The sequence below is a fragment of the Erinaceus europaeus genome, chromosome 9, assembly GCF_950295315.1.
Source record: "Erinaceus europaeus chromosome 9, mEriEur2.1, whole genome shotgun sequence".
In the NCBI taxonomy this organism is placed as follows: Eukaryota; Metazoa; Chordata; class Mammalia; order Eulipotyphla; family Erinaceidae; genus Erinaceus; species Erinaceus europaeus.
Window position 1 is genome coordinate 119,437,468 of NC_080170.1, and position 22,004 is coordinate 119,459,471.

Below are 22,004 nucleotides of genomic sequence, written 5' to 3' on the forward strand. Positions count from 1 at the left end.
ATCTATGCACCCTATGAGAAGCCATCTAAAGACATCAAACATCTACTGAAAGACCTACAGAAATATATTAACAGGAACATAGTCATAGTAGGGGACTATGTCTGGATGATCTGTCTCAACTTAACAGATCATCCAGACAGAAACTCAATAAAGACATGAGGGAGCTAAATGAGGAGATAAACTAGAACTATTGGACATTTTCAGAGTTATTCACCCCAAGAAACTGGAATACACATTTTACTCAAGTCCATGTGGGTCATTCTCAAGTATAGACCATATGTTAGGCCACAAAGACAACATCAGCAAATTCAAGAGCATTGGAATCATCCCAAGCATCTTCTGTGACCACAGTGGAATTAAACTAACACTTAACAATCAACAAAAGATTAGTAAGAGTCCCAAAATATGGAAGCTTAACAGCACACTCCTTAACAACTACTGGGTCAAAGAGGAAATCAAGGAAGAAATCAAAATGTTTCGAGAGTTCAATGAAAATGAAGACACAAGCTATCAAAACATTTGGGACATAGCTAAGGCAGTACTGAGAGGGAAGTTCATAGCCATACAAGCACACATTAGGAAACAAGAAAAAGCACAAATAAACAGCCTGATTGCACATCTTAAAGACCTAGAAGAAGAAGAACAAAGGAACCCTAAAGCAACTAGGAGGACAGAAATCACTAAATTTACGGCATAAATAAATAACGTTGAAAACCATAGAAAAGATCAATGAAAACTATACAAAAGATCAATGAAAGTAAATGATAGTTCTTTGAAAGAGTGAACAAAATCAACAAACTGTTAGCCAGACTCACAAAACAAAAAGGGGAGAAGATCCAAATACATTGGATCATGAATGAAAGAGGAGCTATCACAACAGATACCTCAGAAATTCAACATACCATGCAAGGCTTCTTTTTTTTTTTTAAATAATTTCTTTATTTGGGAATTAATGTTTTACATTCAACAGTAAATACAATAGTTTGTACATGCATAACATTCCCCAGATTCCCATTTAACAATACAACCCCCACTATGTCATTCATCATCTTTCATGGACCTGTATTCTCCCCACCCACCCCAGAGTCTTTTACTTTGGTGTAATACTCCAATTCCATTTCAGGTTCGACTTGTGTTTTCTTTTCTAATCTTGTTTTTCAACTTCGGCCTGAGAGTGAGATCATCCCATATTCATCCTTCAGTTTCTGACTTATTTCACTCAACATGATTTTTTTCAAGGTCCATCCAAGATCGGCTGAAAATGGTGAAGTCACCATTTTTTACAGCTGAGTAGTATTCCATTGTGTATATCCATGCAAGGCTTCTATGAACAACTGTATGCCACCAAGCTAGAAAACCTGGAAGAAATGGAGGATTTCCTAGATACCTTCCAACTTCCAAAACTAAGTAAAGATGAACTAGATAACATGAACAGGCCCATCAAAGATAATGAAATTGAAACAGTTATCAAAAACCTTCCCAAGAATAAATGTCCTGAACTAGGTGGTTTTACAAATGAATTCTACAAAACCTTCAAAGAAGAACTAATAGGGGAGTTGGCAGTAGCGCAGCAGCTTAAGTGCACATAGCGTGAAGCGCAAGGATAGGCGTATGGATTCTGGTTCAAGCCCCCAGCTCCCCACCTGCAGGGGAGTCGCTTCACAGGCGGGGAAGCAGGTCTGCACGTGTCTATCTTTCTCTCCCCCTCTCTGTTTTCCCCTCCTCTCTCCATTTCTCTCTGTCCTATCTAACAACGATGACATCAATGACTACAACAATAATAACTACAACAATAAAAAACAAGGGCAACAAAAGGGAAAAAAAAAATATATATATATATATATAGAACTAATACCTCTACTTTTAAAAGTCTTCCAGAAGATTGAAGACACTGGAATACTCACTTCCACCTTCTATGAAGCCAACATCACTTTGACACCAAAAGCAGACAGGGACACAACCAAAAAAGAAAACTACAGACCAATATCTCTGATGAACATAGATGCTAAAATATTGAACAAAATTCTAACCAACCGGATACAGCAGTATATTAAAAAGATTGTTCATCATGACCAAGTAGGGTTTATCCCAGGCATGCAAGGTTGGTTTAATATACATACATCGATCAATGTGACCCACCACATCAATAAAAGCAAGACCAAAACCACATGGTCATATCAATAGATGCAGAGAAAGCCTTTGACAAAATACAACATCGCTTTATGATCAAAACACTACAAAAAATGGGAATAGATGGAAAATTCCTCAAGATAGTGGAGTCTATATATAGCAGACCTACAGCCAATATCATACTCAATGGTGAAAAACTGGAAGCATTTCCCCTCAGATCAGGTACTAGACAGGGCTGCCCACTATCAGCCTTATTCAACATAGTGTTGGCAGTTCTTGCCATAGCAATCAGGCAGGAGCAAGGAATTAAAGGCATACAGATTGGAGGAGAAATCAAACTCTCCCTATTTGCAGATGACATGATAATATTCATAGAAAAACCTAAAGAATCCAGTAAGAAGCTTTTGGAAATCATCAGGCAATACAGTAAGGTGTCAGGCTACAAAATTAACATTCACAATCAGTGGCATTCCTCTATGCAAACACTAAGTTAGAAGAAGTTGAAATCCAGAAATCAATTCCTTTTACTAGATCAACAAAAAGAATCAAATATCTAGGAAAAAACCTAACCCAAAAGTGAAAGACTTGGATACTGAAAACTATGAGTCACTACTCAAGGAAATTGAAAAAGACACAAAGAAGTGGAAAGATATTCCATGTTCATGGGTTGGCAGAATTAACATCATCAAAATGAATATACTACCCAGAGCCATATACAAATTGAATGCTATCCCCATCAAGATCCCAACCACATTTTTTAGGAGAACAGAACAAATGCTACAAATGTTTATCTGGAACCAGAAAAGACCTAGAATTGCCAAAACAATCTTGAGAAGAAAGAACAGAGCTGGAGGCCTCATACTCCCAGATCTCAAATGGTATTAAAGGGCCATTGTCATCAAAACTGCTTGGTACTGGAACATGAATAGACACACTGACCAGTGGAATAGAATTGAGAGCCCAGAAGTAAGCTCCCACAGCTATGGACATCTAATCTTTGACAAAGGTGCCCAGACTATTCAATGGGGAAAGCAGAGTCTCTTCAACAAATGGTGTTGGAAACAATGGGTTGAAACATGCAGAAGAATGAAACTGAACCACTATATTTCACCAAATACAAAAGTAAATTCCAAGTGGATCAAGGACTTAGATGTTAGACCACAAACTATCAGACACTTAGAGGAAAATATTGGCAGAACTCTTTTCCGCATAAATTTTAAAGACATCTTCAGTGAAACGAATCTAATTACAAAGAAGACTAAGACAAGCATAAACTTATGGGACAACATCAAATTAAAAAGCTTCTGCACAGCAAAAGAAACCACTACCCAAACCAAGAGACCCCTCACAGAATGGGAGTATCTTTGCATGCTATACATCAGACAAAAGACTAATAACCAGAATATATTAAAAAAAAACAAAACCTTGCAAATCTCAACAACAGGAAAAAAAATAACCCCATCCAAAAAGGGGGGAGGATATGGACAGAATATTCACCACAGAAGAGATCCAAAAGGCTGAGAAACACATGAAAAAAATGCTCCAAGTCTCTGATTGTCAGAGAAATGTAAATAAAGACAACTGTGAGATACCACTTTACGCCTGTGAGAATGTCATACATCAAAAAAGCTAACAGCAGCAAATGCTGGAGAGGGTGTGGGGTCAAAGGAACCCTCCTGCACTGCTGGTGGGAATATCAAGTGGTCCAACCTCTGTGGAGAACAGTCTGGAGAACTCTCAAAAGTCTGGAAATGGACCCCCCTTATGATCCTGCAATTCCTCTCCTGGGGATAAATCCTAAGGAACCCAACACAACCCATCCAAAAAGATCTGTGTACACATATGTTCTTGGCAGCACAATTTGTAATAGCCAAAACCTGGAAGCAACCCAGGTGTCCAACTACAGATGAGTGGCTGAGCAAGTTGTGGTCTATATACACAGTGGAATACTAGTCAGCTATATAAAATGGTGAGTTCACTGTTTTCAGCTGATGTGTTGGATGGACCTTGAAAAATTCATGTTAAGTGAAATAATTCAGAAACAGAAGGATGAATATGGGATGATCTCACTCTCAGGCAGAAGTTGAAAAACAAGATCAGAAAAGAAAACGCAAGTAGAACCTGAACTGGAATTGGCATATTGCACCAAAATAAAAGACTCTGGAGTGGGTGGGGAGAATACAGATCCAAGAAGGATGACAGAGGACCTAGTGGGGGTTGTATTGTTATATGGAAAACTGGAAAATTTTATGCATATACAAACTATTGTATTTACTGTTGAATATAAAACATTAATTCCCAATAAAGAAATTTAAAAAATTAAAAAAGAAAGATAACTATCAAATAATTTTACTTATATGTGGCCTCAAGAGAACTGCTACATGTGAACTTGAAAAAAATGAAGCAAGCAAAGTGTTTCTAAGACTTGAGAGAACTCTGGTGGTTCTTTTTTTTTATAATTTATTTCTTTATTGGGGAATTAATGTTTTACATTCAACAGTAAATACAATAGTTTGTACATGCATAACATTCCCCAGTTTCCCATTTAACAATACAACCCCCACTATGTCATTCATCATCTTTCATGGACCTGTATTCTCCCCACCCACCCACCCACCCACCCCAGAGTCTTTTACTTTGGTGTAATACTCCAATTCCATTTCAGGTTCGACTTGTGTTTTCTTTTCTAATCTTGTTTTTCAACTTCGGCCTGAGAGTGAGATCATCCCATATTCATCCTTCAGTTTCTGACTTATTTCACTCAACATGATTTTTTCAAGGTCCATCCAACACATCAGCTGAAAACAGTGAACTCACCATTTTTTTATAGCTGAGTAGTATTCCATTGTGTATATAGACCACAACTTGCTCAGCCACTCATCTGTTGTTGGACACCTGGGTTGCTTCCAGGTTTTGGCTATTACAAATTGTGCTGCCAAGAACATATGTGTACACAGATCTTTTTGGATGGGTGTGTTGGGTTCCTTAGGATATATCCCCAGGAGGGGAATTGCAGGGTCATAGGGTAGGTCCATTTCTAGCCTTCTGAGAGTTCTCCAGACTGTTCTCCACAGAGCCTGGACCAATTGACATTCCCACCAGCAGTGCAGGAGGGTTCCTTTGACCTCACACCCTCTCCAGCATTTGCTGCTGTTACCTTTTCTTTTCTTTTTTTTTTTTTTTTTTCCAGTGCTATATGCCCAGACTTTTTTTTTTTCCTACCACAGTACTGCTCAGCTCTGGCTTATAGTGGCACAAGGGATTGAACCTGGGAGCTCAGAGCCTCAGGCATGACAGTCTTTTGCATAACCATTATGCTATCTCCCCTGCACCATAATGCTTATTTTATAACTAATGAATCAATAATTCTTAATGCACAGTGATTTTTGCAATACCACAATGGAACACAAGAGGGAGTTCATTTGCTTTTATTTTACTTTTTAAAAAAAATTATCTTCTTTTTTTTTTTTTTTTGCTGAGGAATTCTTTTTTTTTTAAATTTATTTCTTTATTGGGGAATTAATGTTTTACATTCAACAGTAAATACAATAGTTTGTACATGCATAACATTCCCCAGTTTCCCATTTAATAATACAACCCCCACTAGGTCCTCTGTCATCCTTCATGGACCTGTATTCTCCCCACCCACCTACCCCAGAGTCTTTTACTTGGGTGCAATATGCCAATTCCATTTCAGGTTCTACTTGTGTTTTCTTTTCTGATCTTGTTTTTCAACTTCGGCCTGAGAGTGAGATCATCCCATATTCATCCTTCTGTTTCTGACTTATTTCATTCAACATGATTTTTTCAAGGTCCATCCAAGATCGGCTGAAAACGGTGAAGTCACCATTTTTTACAGCTGAGTAGTATTCCATTGTGTATATAGACCACAACTTGCTCAGCCACTCATCTGTTGTTGGACACCTGGGTTGCTTCCAGGTTTTGGCTATTACAAATTGTGCTGCTAAGAACATATGTGTACACAGATCTTTTTGGATAGGTGTGTTGGGTTCCTTAGGATATATCTCCAGGAGAGGAATTGCAGGGTCATAGGGTAGGTCCATTTCTAGCCTTTTGAGAGTTCTCCAGACTGTTCTCCACAGAGGTTGGACCAATTGACATTCCCACCAGCAATGCAGGAGGGTTCCTTTGACACCACAACCTCTCCAGCATTTGCTGCTGTTACCTTTTCTGATGTATGACATTCTCACAGGAGTGAAGTGATATCTCATTGTTGTCTTTATTTTCATTTCTCTGACAATCAGAGACTTGTAGCATTTTTTCATGTGTTTCTCAGCCTTTTGGATCTCTTCTGTGGTGAATATTCTGTCCATGTCCTCCCCCCATTTTTGGATGGGGTTATTTGTTGTCTTGTTGTTGAGTCTGGCAAGCTCTTTATATATGTTGGTTATTAAACTCTTTTCTGATGTATGTCATGTAAAGATCTTCTCCCATTTCTGTGAGGGGTCTCTTGGTTTGGGTAGTGGTTTCTTTTGCTGTGCAGAAGCTTCTTAATTTGATGTAGTCCCATAGGTTTATACTTGCCTTAGTCTTCTTTGTAATTGGATTCGTTTCATTGAAAATGTCTTTAAAATTTATGCGGAAAAGAGTTCTGCCAATAATTTCTTCTAAGTATCTGATAGTTTCTGGTCTAACATCCAAGTCCTTGATCCACTTGGAATTTACTTTTGTATTTGGTGAAATACAGTGATTCAGTTTCATTCTTCTGCATGTTTCAACCCATTGTTTCCAACACCATTTGTTGAAAAGACTCTGCTTTCCCCATGTAATAGTCTGGGCCCCTTTGTCAAAGATTAGATGTCCATAGGTGTGGGGCCTCATCTGGTGGTTGTTTCTGGGAGCGAGGAGGGTGAGGAAACAGAACTTTGATAGTGGGTGCAGTGTTGAACTCTACACTGGAATTTTTTTTTTAAAAGCATTTATTTATTTATTCATGAGAAAGATAGGAGAGAGAGAAAGAACCAAACATCACTCTGGTACATGTGCTGCCAGGGATTGAACTCAGGACTTCATGCTTGAGAGTCCAATGGTTTATCCACTACGCCACCTTCTGGACCACTACACTGGAATCTTACAATCTTGTAACTTACTATTAATCACAATTTTTTTTTTAAGTTTTCTGAGGGGGCTGGGTGGTGGCACACCTGGTTGAGCGTACATGTTACAATGCACCAGGACCAGGGTTCGAGCCCCTGGCCGCCACCTGTAGGAGGAATGCTTTGCAAGTGTTAAAGCAGTGTTACAGGTGCCTCTCTCCCTCTCTCTCTCTCTCTCTCTTATTTATTTATTTATTTTAAATTTTATTATATTTATTAATTTATTGGATAGATACAGCCAGAAACGGAGAGGGGAGGGAGAGACAGAGTGAGAGAGAAAGAGTTTCTCTCTCTTTCTCTGTCATCCCCTTGCCTCTTGATTTCTGGCTGTCTATATCCAATAATTACATAAAGATTTTTAAAAAATTAAAAAAAAAAAAGGTTTTCATGCCTGAGCCATCAGAGGCCCCAGGTTCAGTCCTCAGCACCTCCACAAGCTAGAGCTGTGCAGTATAGTAAATAAATTGACAAAAAGAACAATTTCAGTAACTAATGACAGTAAATATATTGATTTTCCTTCCATCTGTGTCATTCCTGTCTTTCTTTTCCCTTTCCCTTTTTCTATTTAGTCTTACTTCTCAAGTACAATGTTGGTAATGAGGTCACTATTTTTTTCTATTAAAATTCACACTTTCATGTAAGATTTGGCCTAATTTAAATATTGGCATTATGGACTTAAATTAACCAGTCTGAGTGGCCAAATCCCTCAGCATTTAAACAAACACAGATATTTCAGGTTGTTTCAGTCACCCTATGTTAAAGTCCAGAGGAAGAAAAAAGTGACAGGTATGGTTGGAAGCCAGCAGCCAGCCCCATGTTACCTCACAGTAAAAGAATGTCTGTGGTCGGGGAGGTAGCACAGTACATACAGCATTGGATTCTCAAGCATGAGGTCCTGAGTTCAGTCCCTGACAACACATGTGATATCACATCAGAGTGATCTCTCTCTCTCTCTCTTCCTACCTTTCTCATTAATAAGAATAAATAAATAATTAAAAAAGAATTTCTTACTCTGGTGTCACTAATGTGACATTATTTTGCCTTCTTAAACTCTGAATTTAGATACATGTACCATATTTGTCAAGAATTCTGTCACTCCCTTTCCTTTTTTTTTTTTTTTTTTGCCTTTGGGGTTATTGCTGACACTTGGTGCCCTCACTACAAAGCCACTGCTCCTGGAGCCATTTTTTACATTTTATTGTATAGGACAGGGAGAAATTGAGAGAGGAGGGGGAGGTAGAGAGGGTGAGAAGAAGACAGACACCTGCAGACTTGTTTCACCACTGGTGAAATGACCCCCTTGCAGGTGGGGGGCAGGGGAGTGAACCTGGATCCTTGCACTTCATACTGTGTGTGCTTAACCAGGTGCTCCACCACCTAGCCCCCCAAGAATTCTTATTTATTTATTTATTTTGGATAGAGACAGAGAAAGTGAGAGGGGCGGGGGAGTTAGAGAGAGACAGAGAGACATCTGCAGCCCTACTCTACTGCTCGTGAAGCTTTACCCCTGCAGGTGGGGACCAGGGGCTTGAACCTGGGTTCCTGCACACTGTAGTGTGTGCACTTAACAAGGTGCACCAAACCCTAGCCCCTTCCAAGAGTTCTTTATATCCCTCTGTAATGGCTAATTAGGTCTCTGTGAGGGAAAATGTTTTTTTTTTTTTTTTTTTTACTATGATGCCAGTCTAGCTTAGGAAGTTCATTGCCACTTTCTTATGCATAAGAGACAGAGAGATAAGGAGAGACAGACAAACAGAGGGACCTAACTAAGAGGACTGCTCAGCTCTGGCTGATGGTGGTGCTGGGGATTGGACTTGGGATCATGGAGCTTCAGGCATGAAAGCCTTTTGCATAATCATTATGCTGTCTCCCCAGCCCAAGTTCCTTTGTTGGTCAGGTATTAGTAACAGGACCATTTTGACCCAGGGCAGTAATTTAAGTTATTATTATAGTCCATGCTAGCCCCTATTGCAAACAGAGCTCTGATGTTATTAATTTAATTTCTTATTTTGGAGGAGGGAGGGGAGAGAGAGACGGAGAGAGAGAGAGAGAGAGAGAAAGAAAGAGAGAGAGAGAGAGAGAGAGAGAGAGAAGAAAATGAGAGGAGAAATATGGGAAGTGATCCAGGGGAACAAGCAAACAAGAAAAAACAGGAAAATGAAAGATAAGAAGTTCAATCTAGGCTTACAATTCCATCAAAATTCTGAGGCATATGCATTTGATTTATTATTATTACTATTTTGTTCCTTCTATTTGGAAGAACAGAGAGAAATTGAGAGCAGAAGGGGACATAGAGAAGGAGAGAGAAAGAGAGACACCTACACCTGGGTCCTGGGGGCTTGAACCCAGGTCTATGCTCATGGTAATGTATGTACTCAACTGAGGCACCACTGCCTAGCTGCAGCTGGCTTAAGTGAGTTCTAGTTTTCAATTTCTGTTCTCCCTCCTCTGTGCCTGAGTGACCTTGTTTGGTCTCAGGGTTCCAGAAAGTTCCGCCCCCTCCAAGTCTATTTTACTTCCAAGCCTCAAATCTTCCCTCTTTCCCCAGAAACACATTTACAAAGCTCTCCTTTCTCACTCACTGCAGCTATTCTTAGCAAGACATTAGAAAAACACCTCAGAGACGCTCATTATTAGTCTAACCATTTTGTGAGACTCAGTCCGGAGACCTCTTGTCCTGTACTTAGCAGAATTCTGTTTGCTGTACCAAAACTTAGCAGAAAAGACTAAGGCAGTCATTCGCAGGATGACTGACACCTGGGGGTGGCAGTCTGCTGTCATCTTGTCCTTTGAGCTCTGATAAGCAGTCTCTGTTGTGCAAATACTTTCTCCAGTCCTGATCTAGCGTTTTTCCACAGCCTGCCTGCAAAAGACCTAGCCTCTTGCTGGCTACCAGGCTGGTTCTCCGAGACTACTACCACTACTTCTTCCTCTTCCCCTTCCCCGTCCCCTTCCCCTTTTCCTTCTCCTCCTTCTCCTTCCTCTTTCTTTCCCCCCTCCTCCTCCTCACATTCCTCCTCCTGCTTCTCCTCCTCCTTCTCTTCCTCCTCCTGCTCCTCCTTCTCCTTACTCTCCATCTTCCTCCTCCAGTTCTTCCCTCCTCCAAGTGTTCCTGTAATTGGGCAAGGAGTGAAGCCAAGGAGGGGGTGCTGTCTGTCTGTCCCTGCAGCTCTTCACGGGGCTGTGGCAGGGCTCAGGCTACCCAGGCCCTCAGTCCTAGTTTCCTTGTTTGCATCATCCATAGTTGGACAAAGTTCCCAGTGACTGGTCACAGTTCCTGTGCTAGTAAATGAACGTGACAACGTAGCTGTCATGGTTTGGAATCGAGACGGTATCCAAGATAGACAGTTCAGGGAAGTCACTCGTGATACTGGTGACATTTTCAATACTGTAGGATTTCAAGGAGGAGTCCCTGTTGAAAAGGGTCACATCTAAGAACGAGATATCCCTACAAAGCTTGCGGCCTGGGGAGACTGGCTCCCCTCTGGTTTCTCTGTCCTGGCCTTCTCGGATAAGTAAGCTCTGCTCTGGGGCAGGCCTCCAGGCCTCCGCGGCCACACGCAGCCTCTCGAGTCCACAGATAGCCAGGTACACAGGGGGCAGAGGGTTGGCGCCACACTGGGACAGCTTCAGGTCCCGCACCAGTGTGAAGTTAGACAGCAGGCCCAGTGCAGAGGCGTCTGTGAACCAGACGGTCAGGCGGTGGCTGAAGCTGGTGCCTTGGCCCTCGAGGGGTAGGACAGTGTGACAGGTGCACAGGAGGCTGGCCAGAGTGTACTCACAGTCCCGGACGTCTGTTGAGCAGCTGCAGTTGTGTGTAATGTTGTCCTTGGTGAAAATCAGGGTGCTGTTCTGCCCTCCTGAGAAGCCACCAAGGGTCAGAATGCTCAGGAGGCTCCAGAGAAGGAGACTGTGTCCAGCAGAGGGCGCCATCGTCCTCTCAGTGTGGGCCGGCTGGTTCCCAGTCCCCTTTACCAGGGGAGTCACTGAATCACACCTGGAAAAAGCAAACAAAAAACCTTAAACCCTGCAGTTTAGTTCCTTAGGCTTCCCTGTTGGCAAGGACACTGTGTATAAAAGTATAAATACGGGGGTCGGGCGGTGGCGCAGTGGGTTAAGCGCACGTGGCGCAAAGCGCAAGGACCGGTGTAAGGATCCCGGTTTGAGCCCCCGGCTCCCCACCTACAGGGGAGTCGCTTCACAGGCGGTGAAGCAGGTCTGCAAGCGTCTGTTTTTCTCTCCCCCTCTCTGTCTTCCCCTCCTCTCTCCATTTCTCTCTGTCCCATCCAACAACGAACAACATCAACAATGGTAATAATAATAACCACAACGAGGCTACGGCAACAGGGGCAACAAAAGGGGGAAAAATGGCCTCCAGGAGCGGTGGATTCATGGTACAGGCACCGAGCCCAACAATAACCCTGGAGGGGAAAAAAAAAAAAGGAAAAAAAAGTATAAATACGGCTTTTTGTCAGGCCGATGAAATCAAACAGTTCAAAAAGCTAAGCCAGGGGGCTGGGCAGTGGCACCCCCGGTTGAGTACACATATTCTGATGTGCTAGAACCTGGCTTTGAACCCCCATTCCCCACCTGCAGGGGAGATGCTTCAGAGCAGTAAAGTAGTGTTTGTCTTTTTCCCTTTTTATCTCCTCTCCCCAGTTTCTCTTTGTCTCTATCCAATTATATATATATATGCCAGTCAGTGGTGTACACACACATTACTGTGAACAACAACCACACTGGTTCAAGTCCCTGGTCCCCAACTGCAGGGGCAAAGCTTCATGAGTGGTGAAGTAGAGCTGCAGGTCTCTGTTTCTCTATCTTCCCCTCCTTCTCAATTTCCCTGTCTCTATCCAATAGTAGATGAATTATATTAAATATAAAAAGAAGAAATGAAAAGCCAAGCTAGAGAGGAACCTCAGCCCCTAGGCTTTGGATTATGACATTAGCAAATGAGAGGGCTGGATTCTAGCTGTCTGCCATCTTGATTAAGAATATCAGTAGGGAGTGGGGTGGTAGTTCAGCTGGTTAAGTGCATGTGGCACAAAGCGCAAGGACTGGCAGAAGGATCCCGGATTGAGCCCCCCGGCTTCCCACCTGCAGGGGAGTCACTTCACAGGCGGTGAAGCAGGTCTGCACGTGACTATCTTTCTCTCCCCCTCTGTCTTCCCCTCCTCTCTCCATTTCTCTCTGTTCTAACAACGACAACATCAATAACAACAACAATAATAACCACCACAACAATAATAACTACAACAACAATGAAAAACAACAAGGGCAACAAAAGGGGAAATAAATAAATAAATAAATAAAAGCAGCTTAAAAAAAAACAGTGGGGGTTTCGCGGTAGTGCAGCGGATTAAGCGAATGTGGCGCAAAGCGCAAGGTCTGGCGTGAAGATCCCAGTTGGAACCCCCAGCTTCCTACCTGCAGGGGAGTCGCTTCACAGGCAGTGAAGCAGGTCTTCAGGTGTCTGTCTTTCTCTCCTCCTCTCTGTCTTCCCCTCCTCTCTCCATTTCTCTCTGTCCTATCCAACAACAACAACAACGACATCAATAATAGCAATAATAACTACAAGTCTACAACAACAAGGGCAACAAAAGGGGGGAAAATGGCCTCAAGGAGCAGTGGATGCATGGTGCAGGGACTGAGCCTCAGCAATAACTCTAGAGGCAAAACAAAAACAAAAACATAAACAAAACAGTAGAGAAGGCTCCTGCCTTTAGCCCAGGTAGCAAGATGTAAACAGACTTTTGTCTCCACACCTAGTAGTTGAACAATACAGGAAGCTACCTCCAATGGAGACAAGCTTCTGCCTCTGTTTACCCCAGAGCTCCCAGTAGAAAGGATATATGAGGGGCCAGGTGGTGGCATGCTTGATTGAGCACACATGTTACAATGTGCAAGGACAAAGGTTCAAGCTCCCGTCCCTTCCTGTTGGGGGGAAGCTTTATAAGCTGTGAAACAGTGCTGCAGGCATCTTTCTCTTTGTCTCTATCAAATAAATAAGTAAATAAATAAACAAACAAATATTAAGAGAGGGCAGATAAGCAATGAACTCGTGCCTAACGATGGCTGGTTTAAGTTTCTCCTTGCTGACTTACTCACTTTCTGTGGTTGGTTCGTCACTTCTCTCTCCTAGTAAACCCGAAGCTTTTCTGCAACTTTTGTTGCTGCATGTTGTCTTCTCTCTGGTCCTCAGCAAAGGATGCAGCTGATGGGACCAGGTGGGTGCAGAGGGACAAAGGCAGTGACACTGTGTAAGCTTTCTTCTCTTGAGGTTCTAACAAAGGTCCATGATCCCTGGGGCTCCGAAGGTCAAGTTCAGAGCTTCTTCTGAGGCAGCAGTCAACGCCTGAGCTCTGCCCCCCTGCAACATCTGGGGCAGGGGGAACTGGCCGAGGGGACCCCACCCGTGTGCTCTCTGTGGGCACATCTGGAGCCCTGCAATGTGCACACCCTGAAAATGCCCAGTGATGAGTGCTTCTTCTTCTAGCGTTTGTCCTTCTTCCGTAGCCAGTCAACAGCGTCAGGTTGAGCCTGATGTAAAGTTTCGAGACCTCCTTTGAATCTGGAGAGGTGGCAGTCGTTGACTATGTGGGTCATAGTCTGTCTGTAGCCGCACGGGCAGTTCGGGTCGTCTCTGGCTCCCCAGCGATGGAACATAGCGGTGCACCAGCCATGGCCTGTTCGATAGTGTGCTGAGGACTTGTTACACCCTCAGTGGGCCATTCCCTACCCCCCTCAATAGCTGATTTGCTGGTATCTGGAGACAAGGAGTTCTTTATGGAGTTAGCTACCAACTACACAGCATAACAGGAATTCCGGGGAAAGATCTAGTTAATGGTAAACTTTAATTTCTAACTAGACAAACATGTTCTGCCCGCCATGATCAGATTAAACCATTAACAGGTTCATAACATTTCCTGGCCTCCTGGGAATGTAAATGTTAGAACTGATTTTGGCTGTGGTAGCAGGCAACAGAAAGACCAATTGAGCGCCAGTTAATTGCAGTTACCTTAATTTTTTTTCTTTCTTTCCTTCTTTCTTTTTATTTTAGTTAATTAATTAAATTATTTATTCACTGTATTATGATAGAGACAAACTGAGAGGTAAGGGAGACATCGGGAGAGAGAGAGAGATAACTGAGATATTGCTTCACCACTTGTGAAGATTTCCCCTTGCAGGTGGGGACCAGGGGCTTGCTTGCTGAAATGTGGGTGCTTAATCTGGTGCATTACCACCTGGCAGAGTTTCACTGATCTGGGCTGAATTTATCAAATAAAAAGAGAAGGGGGTGGGAGAGTTGGGCGGTAGCGCATGTGGCACAAAGTGCAAGGAACAACAGGATAAGGATCCTAGTTCGAGCCCCCGGCTCCCCACCTGCAGGGGGGTCGCTTCATAGGTGGTGAAACAGATCTGCAGGTGTCTATCTTTCTCTCTCCCTCTGTCTTCCCCTCCTCTCTCTATTTCTCTCTGTCCTATCTAACAATGATGACATCAATAACAATAACAACACTAAAAAAACAAGGGCAACAAAAGGGAAAGTAATAAAAAAAACTATAAAAAAAGAGAGAAGGGGATGTAGAGAACTGATGTTTTATTTGGTATGATGGAGGCCTGACTTGAACCTGAGTTGTGGGTCCCCATATGACCTTGCCCTCAATGTGGATCAACAATAGTAGAGACTATTCCATCCTCCAAAGGGAGGTTGGATAACATACTCTACCTACCACCTGAGGAAGATGAGTCCTAAAATTAGATCAGCCTGGAACATTCCTACTCATGACCACAGAATGAGAGCTCAGACCTACAGGGATGCAGAGGTTACACAGGCTCCTGTGCTATATATGGGCCCAGATCAAATCAGTAGGGTTTACAGTCAATAGTATTTATACACTTTCCCAATATTTGGGTGCCGCGGACCACTCAGTGGACGAGCAGCAGGAGGGTCAGGGGTCTTGAAGGCAACCTCCCAGGTGGGTCAGGAGTCGGTGAGGGAGAACAGATAGACACGATACTCTATTGGAGGGTGAATCTGGACTCGTTTTAATAGTGAAACTGCATTAGCTTTTATACCTTTTTCAGGTTACATTCAGGTTGCCTAAGCAACCAGCTCATAAAGAAGTAACAATAGTCTTGTGGCTTTGGCAGGCTACATGTTATTCCCCCATAACTGTAAAGAATGGGTACAAGACTTTGTATCGTTCTGTTCCCAGGGGAGGTCATACCCAGAATTGTTTTAGACTTTTGCTGAGGGCTATCTCTACCATTAATCTTCTATGGGGGCGTACAGATCTTTGCCTAGTCTTGGACCATTGCTCATCTAGGTCTGGTACAGTTTAACTATTAATCTTTCTTTGTTTCAATAAGTCAACTTGTACCTGGGAGGCCTCAATCTCTGTATTGTTTCTATGAGGGGCAAGTCATAACATGACTTGTTTTGTCTATCTATGCTGACCCACCTTCTCCACTTTCAATAATGTAACTTTCAAATATGCTCCTGTGTAAGGGAGAGGGGGTGCTTCTGACTCTCCATTCCCACCAGGCACTGCCAAAGCATTATTAATCAATTGTGACAGTATAATTGTTTGTAGCAATGACAGGGGAGAATGCGTCGACCCATTCCCGTCCTTCTGCCCAGCTTCTTTGAAGTCTGAATGCAGGTCCAAAGGAGATGACTTTGTCAGTCTCTCTGGTGGTCGTGACGGGGCGGTGCATCTCCCTCTTTTTTATTGAGTTTAAAGCAGTGGAATTCGGTTTGGAGCTGTCTGATGGATCTGGAGAGGAGCTTGAAGAGGACTGGAAGAATAAGCAGAACAATTACTAGTACAAAAACAATGCCTCCCAGTGATATGAGAATATGTTGCCAATTAATAGGGTTGAGAGATGTCAAACCCTCTTTTAGAGATTGGGCAAATTCCCAAACACCTGGGGTATCTAGGGAGGAAGCGCTTATGGCACTAATCTGGGCCTGAAGGGTATCAATGTCATGGGAAATATCATTGTGTTGCCAAATGCCCATAAGGTGGTTCTTAGTCCTGTCCCAGGGAGTGGAGGAATTATAAGGCAAAGGAGTAACACATAGTGCTCTATAACTACTATGGCAGCGACCCCATATGGGGAGAAGATCATGAGCTTAATTTTTTTTGTATAATCATTATCAACAACGCCGGGTGATCTCAAGCCTCAGCCTCTCCATCTTTTTTGTCAATTTTCATAGGTCTCGGCATCTGCAGGCATTTTGTCTCCTTCTTTTCTGTTTGTTGGACGGACCGCTCTGGTGGCCAGCGGGCTTCATTATCTGTACGGGAGAAAACACAAACATGCCCTCGTCCCCACATGAGGACGGGATCTTTACACCAAATTTAATTAAAGTATATTGATTTTTAGATTAATTTTATTTTAAACTCTAAACAAACTCAAATTACTTAAAGAGTCAACACACATTTGTGACAATGTTTTTTAGAAGATTTACAGTGCCAAACAAACAACAAATTTTATTATGGATTAATTTCCACAGAAATAGTTTCACAGGGCATTATGGGGGCCCGCCATTATGTCCCAGAACCTCTCTGATTTAAAACCATACATATAATTTGTATTTTAATTTGGAGATGAAGAATTGTCACGTTGACACTTTCAAGAGGTTAGTCAATTTAAATACTTAAGCTTTTACCTTAAATATCTATTTACCTTAGCAAAATAATTTTTATTTTTAGATTATCACATCTGGGTGATGAAGTTTTTTGAATCCTCTTGTGGGGTCCCATCCTTGTGAGTTTTAGACCTGCAGTCTCTCCTCCAATGGAGTCCCTTTTGGCACCGTAGGCCCTGACCAGGTGGGGGTCCAGGCCCCCCGGTTTTCTCCTCTACCTTGGGGGCACTCCCTCTCAAAGTGTCCCGTCTGGCCACACTTGAAACACTTCTCTTTTTGTCTTCTCCCTGCGTTCTTGTTTTTAATGAATTGTGGCAGGGTCTGTCCTTGTAGGGCAGCTGTCATGGCCGTTCCCTGAATAACTGCAGGAGACACGTCCATGCATGTCCTGATAAAATCTTCTATTGTCCCTCTCCTTTTTAATGGCCGTAGCAAGTCTTTACAGACTGTGTTGGCATTTTCCCAAGCCAATTGTTTTAATAAAATTTCTGTTCCCTCTGACTCAGGCATCATTCTTTTTACAGTCTCTTCTAACCTAGCAATAAATTCTTCAAAAGGCTCCTCCGGTCCCTGCCTGATACCAGAGAGAACCGAAACCTTCCCCTCAGGCTGTGGTATTTTACACCACACTGAGACAGCTATCTTAGAAATAGCTTGTAGGGACTCTCTGGGAATTTTCATCTGCTGCCCGGGATCCCCCCAGTCATCTCTGCCCATTAACATAGAGAATGTTGGCTTGGGGCCCCTGCTTCTTTTAAACAATGCCTGTTGCAAGTAAATTCTGGCCTGATCTTCAAACTCTGTTCTCCACAAAATATATTGTCCTGGCTTCAAAACTGACCAGGCTGTTTGCTGCCAGTCATAGGGAGTTAACCACATAGTTGCCACCGTTTCTACTATTTGTAAAGTGTATGGTGAGGAAGCTCTTGTGGACTGAACTGCCTGAGCTAATTCCTTTAACATTTTTAATGGTAAAGGCTCCCACTCTGGTTCATCATCCAATGATATTACCGGGAAGAGGAACCCAACATCCCCTTCTCTTCTTGCCTCTTTTACGGCGGCCATAAACCCAGCATTAGCAGGGACTCTACGTTCTCCCTGTCTGTCTTTGAGCTTCAAGGGAGGCACTGTGGCCATAGGGATGGTGGGCAAAAGACCGTCATCATCATTATGACAATGGGTGGCCTCATCATCTAATTCTGCCTCTTCTTCAGGATCTAACCAGTCATCATTCTGCCACTTATACTTCTCTAGTAGTGGGCGACTAACATGTTCTTCAAGAGCTCCATAGCCTTTATTTTTCCTAGGATTAGACTGTGTTTCTTTTAACAAACATTCATACTCTGACTTGTCTCCTAATAAGTCTCTCAGCTGGCTCCATAAAGAGAAGGTTATAGCTGGAACCTCGCTGGGCCCAAGTTCTGAGTAAAATTTTCTCAGATCTTTTCCTACTCTTCTCCAGTCCTCTAATGATAATGTTCCCTCTTCTGGGAACCATGGACTGCTTTTCTTAATAAATGCTAAGAATTGCTTTAGCTCTTTGTGGGGTACCCTAATTTCTCGTCCCAGCAGCATCTGCTGGAGGACCGAGAGGAAGAGCCCTTCATTCTTTGAGCTCTCCTGCCCCATGTTATCTTCCCGCTTCTTATGAAACCGCTATTTCCAGCGGCGGGGCTGCAGTCCCCTTAATGTGCGGGGTCCTATCCTGACCTGAATTTCCTAATAGTTCAGATTGCTACCTTACCTGGATGGTCTTCCCCCAAGTCCCTGTTTGGGTGCCACCTGCCGTGGACCACTCAGTGGACGAGCAGCAGGAGGGTCAGGGGTCTTGAAGGCAACCTCCCAGGTGGGTCAGGAGTCGGTGAGGGAGAACAGATAGACACGACACTCTATTGGAGGGTGAATCTGGACTCGTTTTAATAGTGAAACTGCATTAGCTTTTATACCTTTTTCAGGTTACATTCAGGTTGCCTAAGCAACCAGCTCATAAAGAAGTAACAATAGTTTTGTGGCTTTGGCAGGCTACATGTTATTCCCCCATAACTGTAAAGAATGGGTACAAGACTTTGTATCGTTCTGTTCCCAGGGGAGGTCATACCCAGAATTGTTTTAGACTTTTGCTGAGGGCTATCTCTACCATTATTCTTCTCTGGGGGCGTACAGATCTTTGCCTAGTCGTGGACCACTGCTCATCTAGGTCTGGTACAGTTTAACTATTAATCTTTCTTTGTTTCAATAAGTCAACTTGTACCTGGGAGGCCTCAATCTCTGTATTGTTTCTATGAGGGGCAAGTCATAACATGACTTGTTTTGTCTATCTATGCTGACCCACCTTCTCCACTTTCAATAATGTAACTTTCAAATATGCTCCTGTGTAAGGGAGAGGGGGTGCTTCTGACTCTCCATTCCCACCAGGCACTGCCAAAGCATTATTAATCAATTGTGACAGTATAATTGTTTGTAGCAATAATGGGGGGAGAATGCGTCAACCCATTCCCGTCCTTCTGCCCAGCTTCTTTGAAGTCTGAATACAGGTCCAGAGGAGATGACTTTGTCAGTCTCTCTGGTGGTCGTGACGGGGCGGCGCATTTGGGAGCTACTCTCTTCCCTGATCCAGCTTTCTAGCCCCTTTGCCAGCCATGACATCATCTTCCCAGACAATAACTTGGGTCCACCTGCACATCAGATGTCAGGCTCAGGCAAAAACTAGTAAAGTCACAGGCCCCTTGGAATATTCTAAAATAGACCTACTAGCTATTTCCAAAATGAAGACCCCCCCCCCAAATCTTCATCTGCAAGATTCTTGCCTTTAGGTTCATGACTAGTCAACCATTTATTCTGCTTTATATATTAATGCTTTTTCAGCCACCAAGTTCCAGATGATACCATGATGCAACCAAACTACCCAGGGCAGATGACCTCACTAATGTGTCCTGGAGCTCCACCTCTCCCAGAGCCCTGCCCCACTAGGGAATGAGAGAGACAGGCTGGGAGTATGGACTGACCTGCCAACGCCCATATTCAGCGGGGAAGCAATTACAGAAGCCCGACCTTCCACCTTCTGCACCCCATGATGATCCTGGGTTCATACTCCCAGAGGGGTAAAGAATAGGAAAGCTATTGGGGAGGGAATAGGATATGGAGTTTTCGGGGTGGGAATTGTGTGGAATTGTACCCCTCTTATCCTATGGTCTTGTCAGTATTTCCATTTTATATATAAAATAAAAAAAGAAAATTTATTTGTTTTTGGATAGGACAGAGGGAAATTGAGAGAGGAGGGGTAGGTAGAGAGCAAGACACCTACTGACCTACTTCGCCGCTGGTTCAATGTCCCCCCTGCAGTTGGCAAGCAGGGCCTGGAACCCAAGTCCTTGTGCATGGCAATATGTGCACTTAACCAGGTGCACCACTACCCGGATCCCTTTCTGTGTCTTCTCATGTATGTACATAAGCAATAAACACAACAATAAAACAATTGCTTTTACAAAGAGCAAAGAAACAATATAGGCTGTTTTGAGAGTTCCCATCCTTTTTCTTCTTCTCTTTTTTGCTGTTCATATGATCACCAGAAGGAAAAGAGAAAAGACACATGCTCCCCTTTTTAAAATATTTATTCCCTTTTGTTGCCCTCATTGTTTTATTGTTGTAGTTATTATTGTTGTTATTACTGATGTCGTCGTTGTTGGATAGAACAGAGAGAAGTGGAGAGAGGAGGGGAAGACAGAGAGGGGGAGAGAAAGATAGACACCTGCAGACCTGCTTCCCGGCTTGTGAAGTGACTCCCCTGCAGGTGGGGAGCCGGGGGCTTGAATCGGGATCCTTATGCCTGCCCTTGCGCTACCACCCAACTCCCACATGCTCCCTTTTATTGAATTGTCCTTTAACCCTGAAACTCAACAGGGATACCCAGCCAGATGTTCTAAAGCAGAAACGAAAAGCCCAGAGCCCACGGAGACAGCAGATGTATAATAAGCGAGTTTATCTCTTTTGAGACTAGATGTTAGGGAGCCCGTTTCAGTCTTTGTTTAACCCACTGAAAACATTTCCTTTTAAAGGCAATGAAGAACAAGGTCATATGTCTGGAAGCCTGAGAGTTACACACACACACACACACACACACACACACACACACACACACACACACCTCCTACCCCAAGGAAATGGTTTCTGTTCTGAAAAGCAGTGAAGAGGCGAGGCAGGCAGGTGCAGACTCCCCTACCTTTCAGCAGAGATCCCTCCACTACTTGTTAAACCAGACAAGCTTTTCTGAAAGGAACAGAGAAATCACTTACCTCTCGGGGTCTCCAGATGCAGTTGGCCCTCTACTGCTCTCCCTGGCCAGGCTGGCTGTGACAGCTGCCTTCCTCTGCCAGTGGCCTTGCACTGAGCTATTCTTTTCAGCATTCAGAGGGTGGTGTTTCCATGGGAACCAGGGGGAAGCTGCTGGCTAGCAGACTCAGGAATGACAGGGCAGAGGGAGGGAGAGAGGACTGGTCAGTCCCTGCCCAACCAACCTGCCACTCTTGGGGGAGGGGTTCTAAAGTGGAACTTCTAAAAGGAAGGAAGGAGACAGCTGATGTCTGCTGACCCAGAAAGGGCTGACGGTGAGAAAAGAAATTCTACTTCAGCAGGAAATTGAATGGATTCCATATAGGGCATTGAATCTCCTTTTCTCTCGCTCTCTCTTTTTTTTTATTGTTGTGGTTATTATTGTTGTTATTGATATTGTCGTTGCTGGATAGGACAGAGAGAAATGGAGAGAGGAGGGGAAGACAGAGAGGAGGGAAAGACACCTGCAGACCTGCTTCACTGCTTGTGAAGTGACCCAAATGCAGGTGGGGAACCGAGGGCTCGAACCTGGATCCTTACTCCAGTCTTTGTGCTTTGCATCACGTGCGCTTAACCCGCTGCGCTACTGCCCGACTCCCTCCTTTTTCTTTTCTTTTATCATTGTATTTGGAGGGGGGGTTAGTGGTTTACAGTAAAGTTCTCGACACTTGAGTATAATTTTTCATCTCCCTATGATGGGTGTCTGCTGAAACACTTCTTTTTTTAAAAAATTGTTACTAACAGTGTTACAAGATTGTAAGATTACAGTG

The 22,004-nt window shown here is 43.4% G+C and overlaps 1 protein-coding gene across 1 annotated transcript; it reads right to left on the reverse strand.

Annotated features, from left to right (window-relative positions):
• Window positions 1-10,450: 10,450 nt before the first annotated feature.
• On the reverse strand, window positions 10,451-21,323 carry C9H21orf62 (chromosome 9 C21orf62 homolog). The gene is made up of 2 exons (XM_007519708.3): window positions 21,198-21,323; window positions 10,451-11,244 (listed from the first exon to the last, which is right to left on the reverse strand). Exon 2 carries the CDS (start codon window positions 11,178-11,180, stop codon window positions 10,530-10,532), a length of 651 nt encoding a protein of 216 aa, XP_007519770.1. The 5' UTR covers window positions 11,181-11,244; window positions 21,198-21,323; the 3' UTR covers window positions 10,451-10,529.
• Window positions 21,324-22,004: the final 681 nt, after the last annotated feature.

Coding starts and splice junctions, on each gene's coding strand:
- C9H21orf62 (XM_007519708.3), bottom strand. CDS start 11,180: ATGGCGCCCTCTGCTGGACACAGTCTCCTTCTCTGGAGCCTCCTGAGC.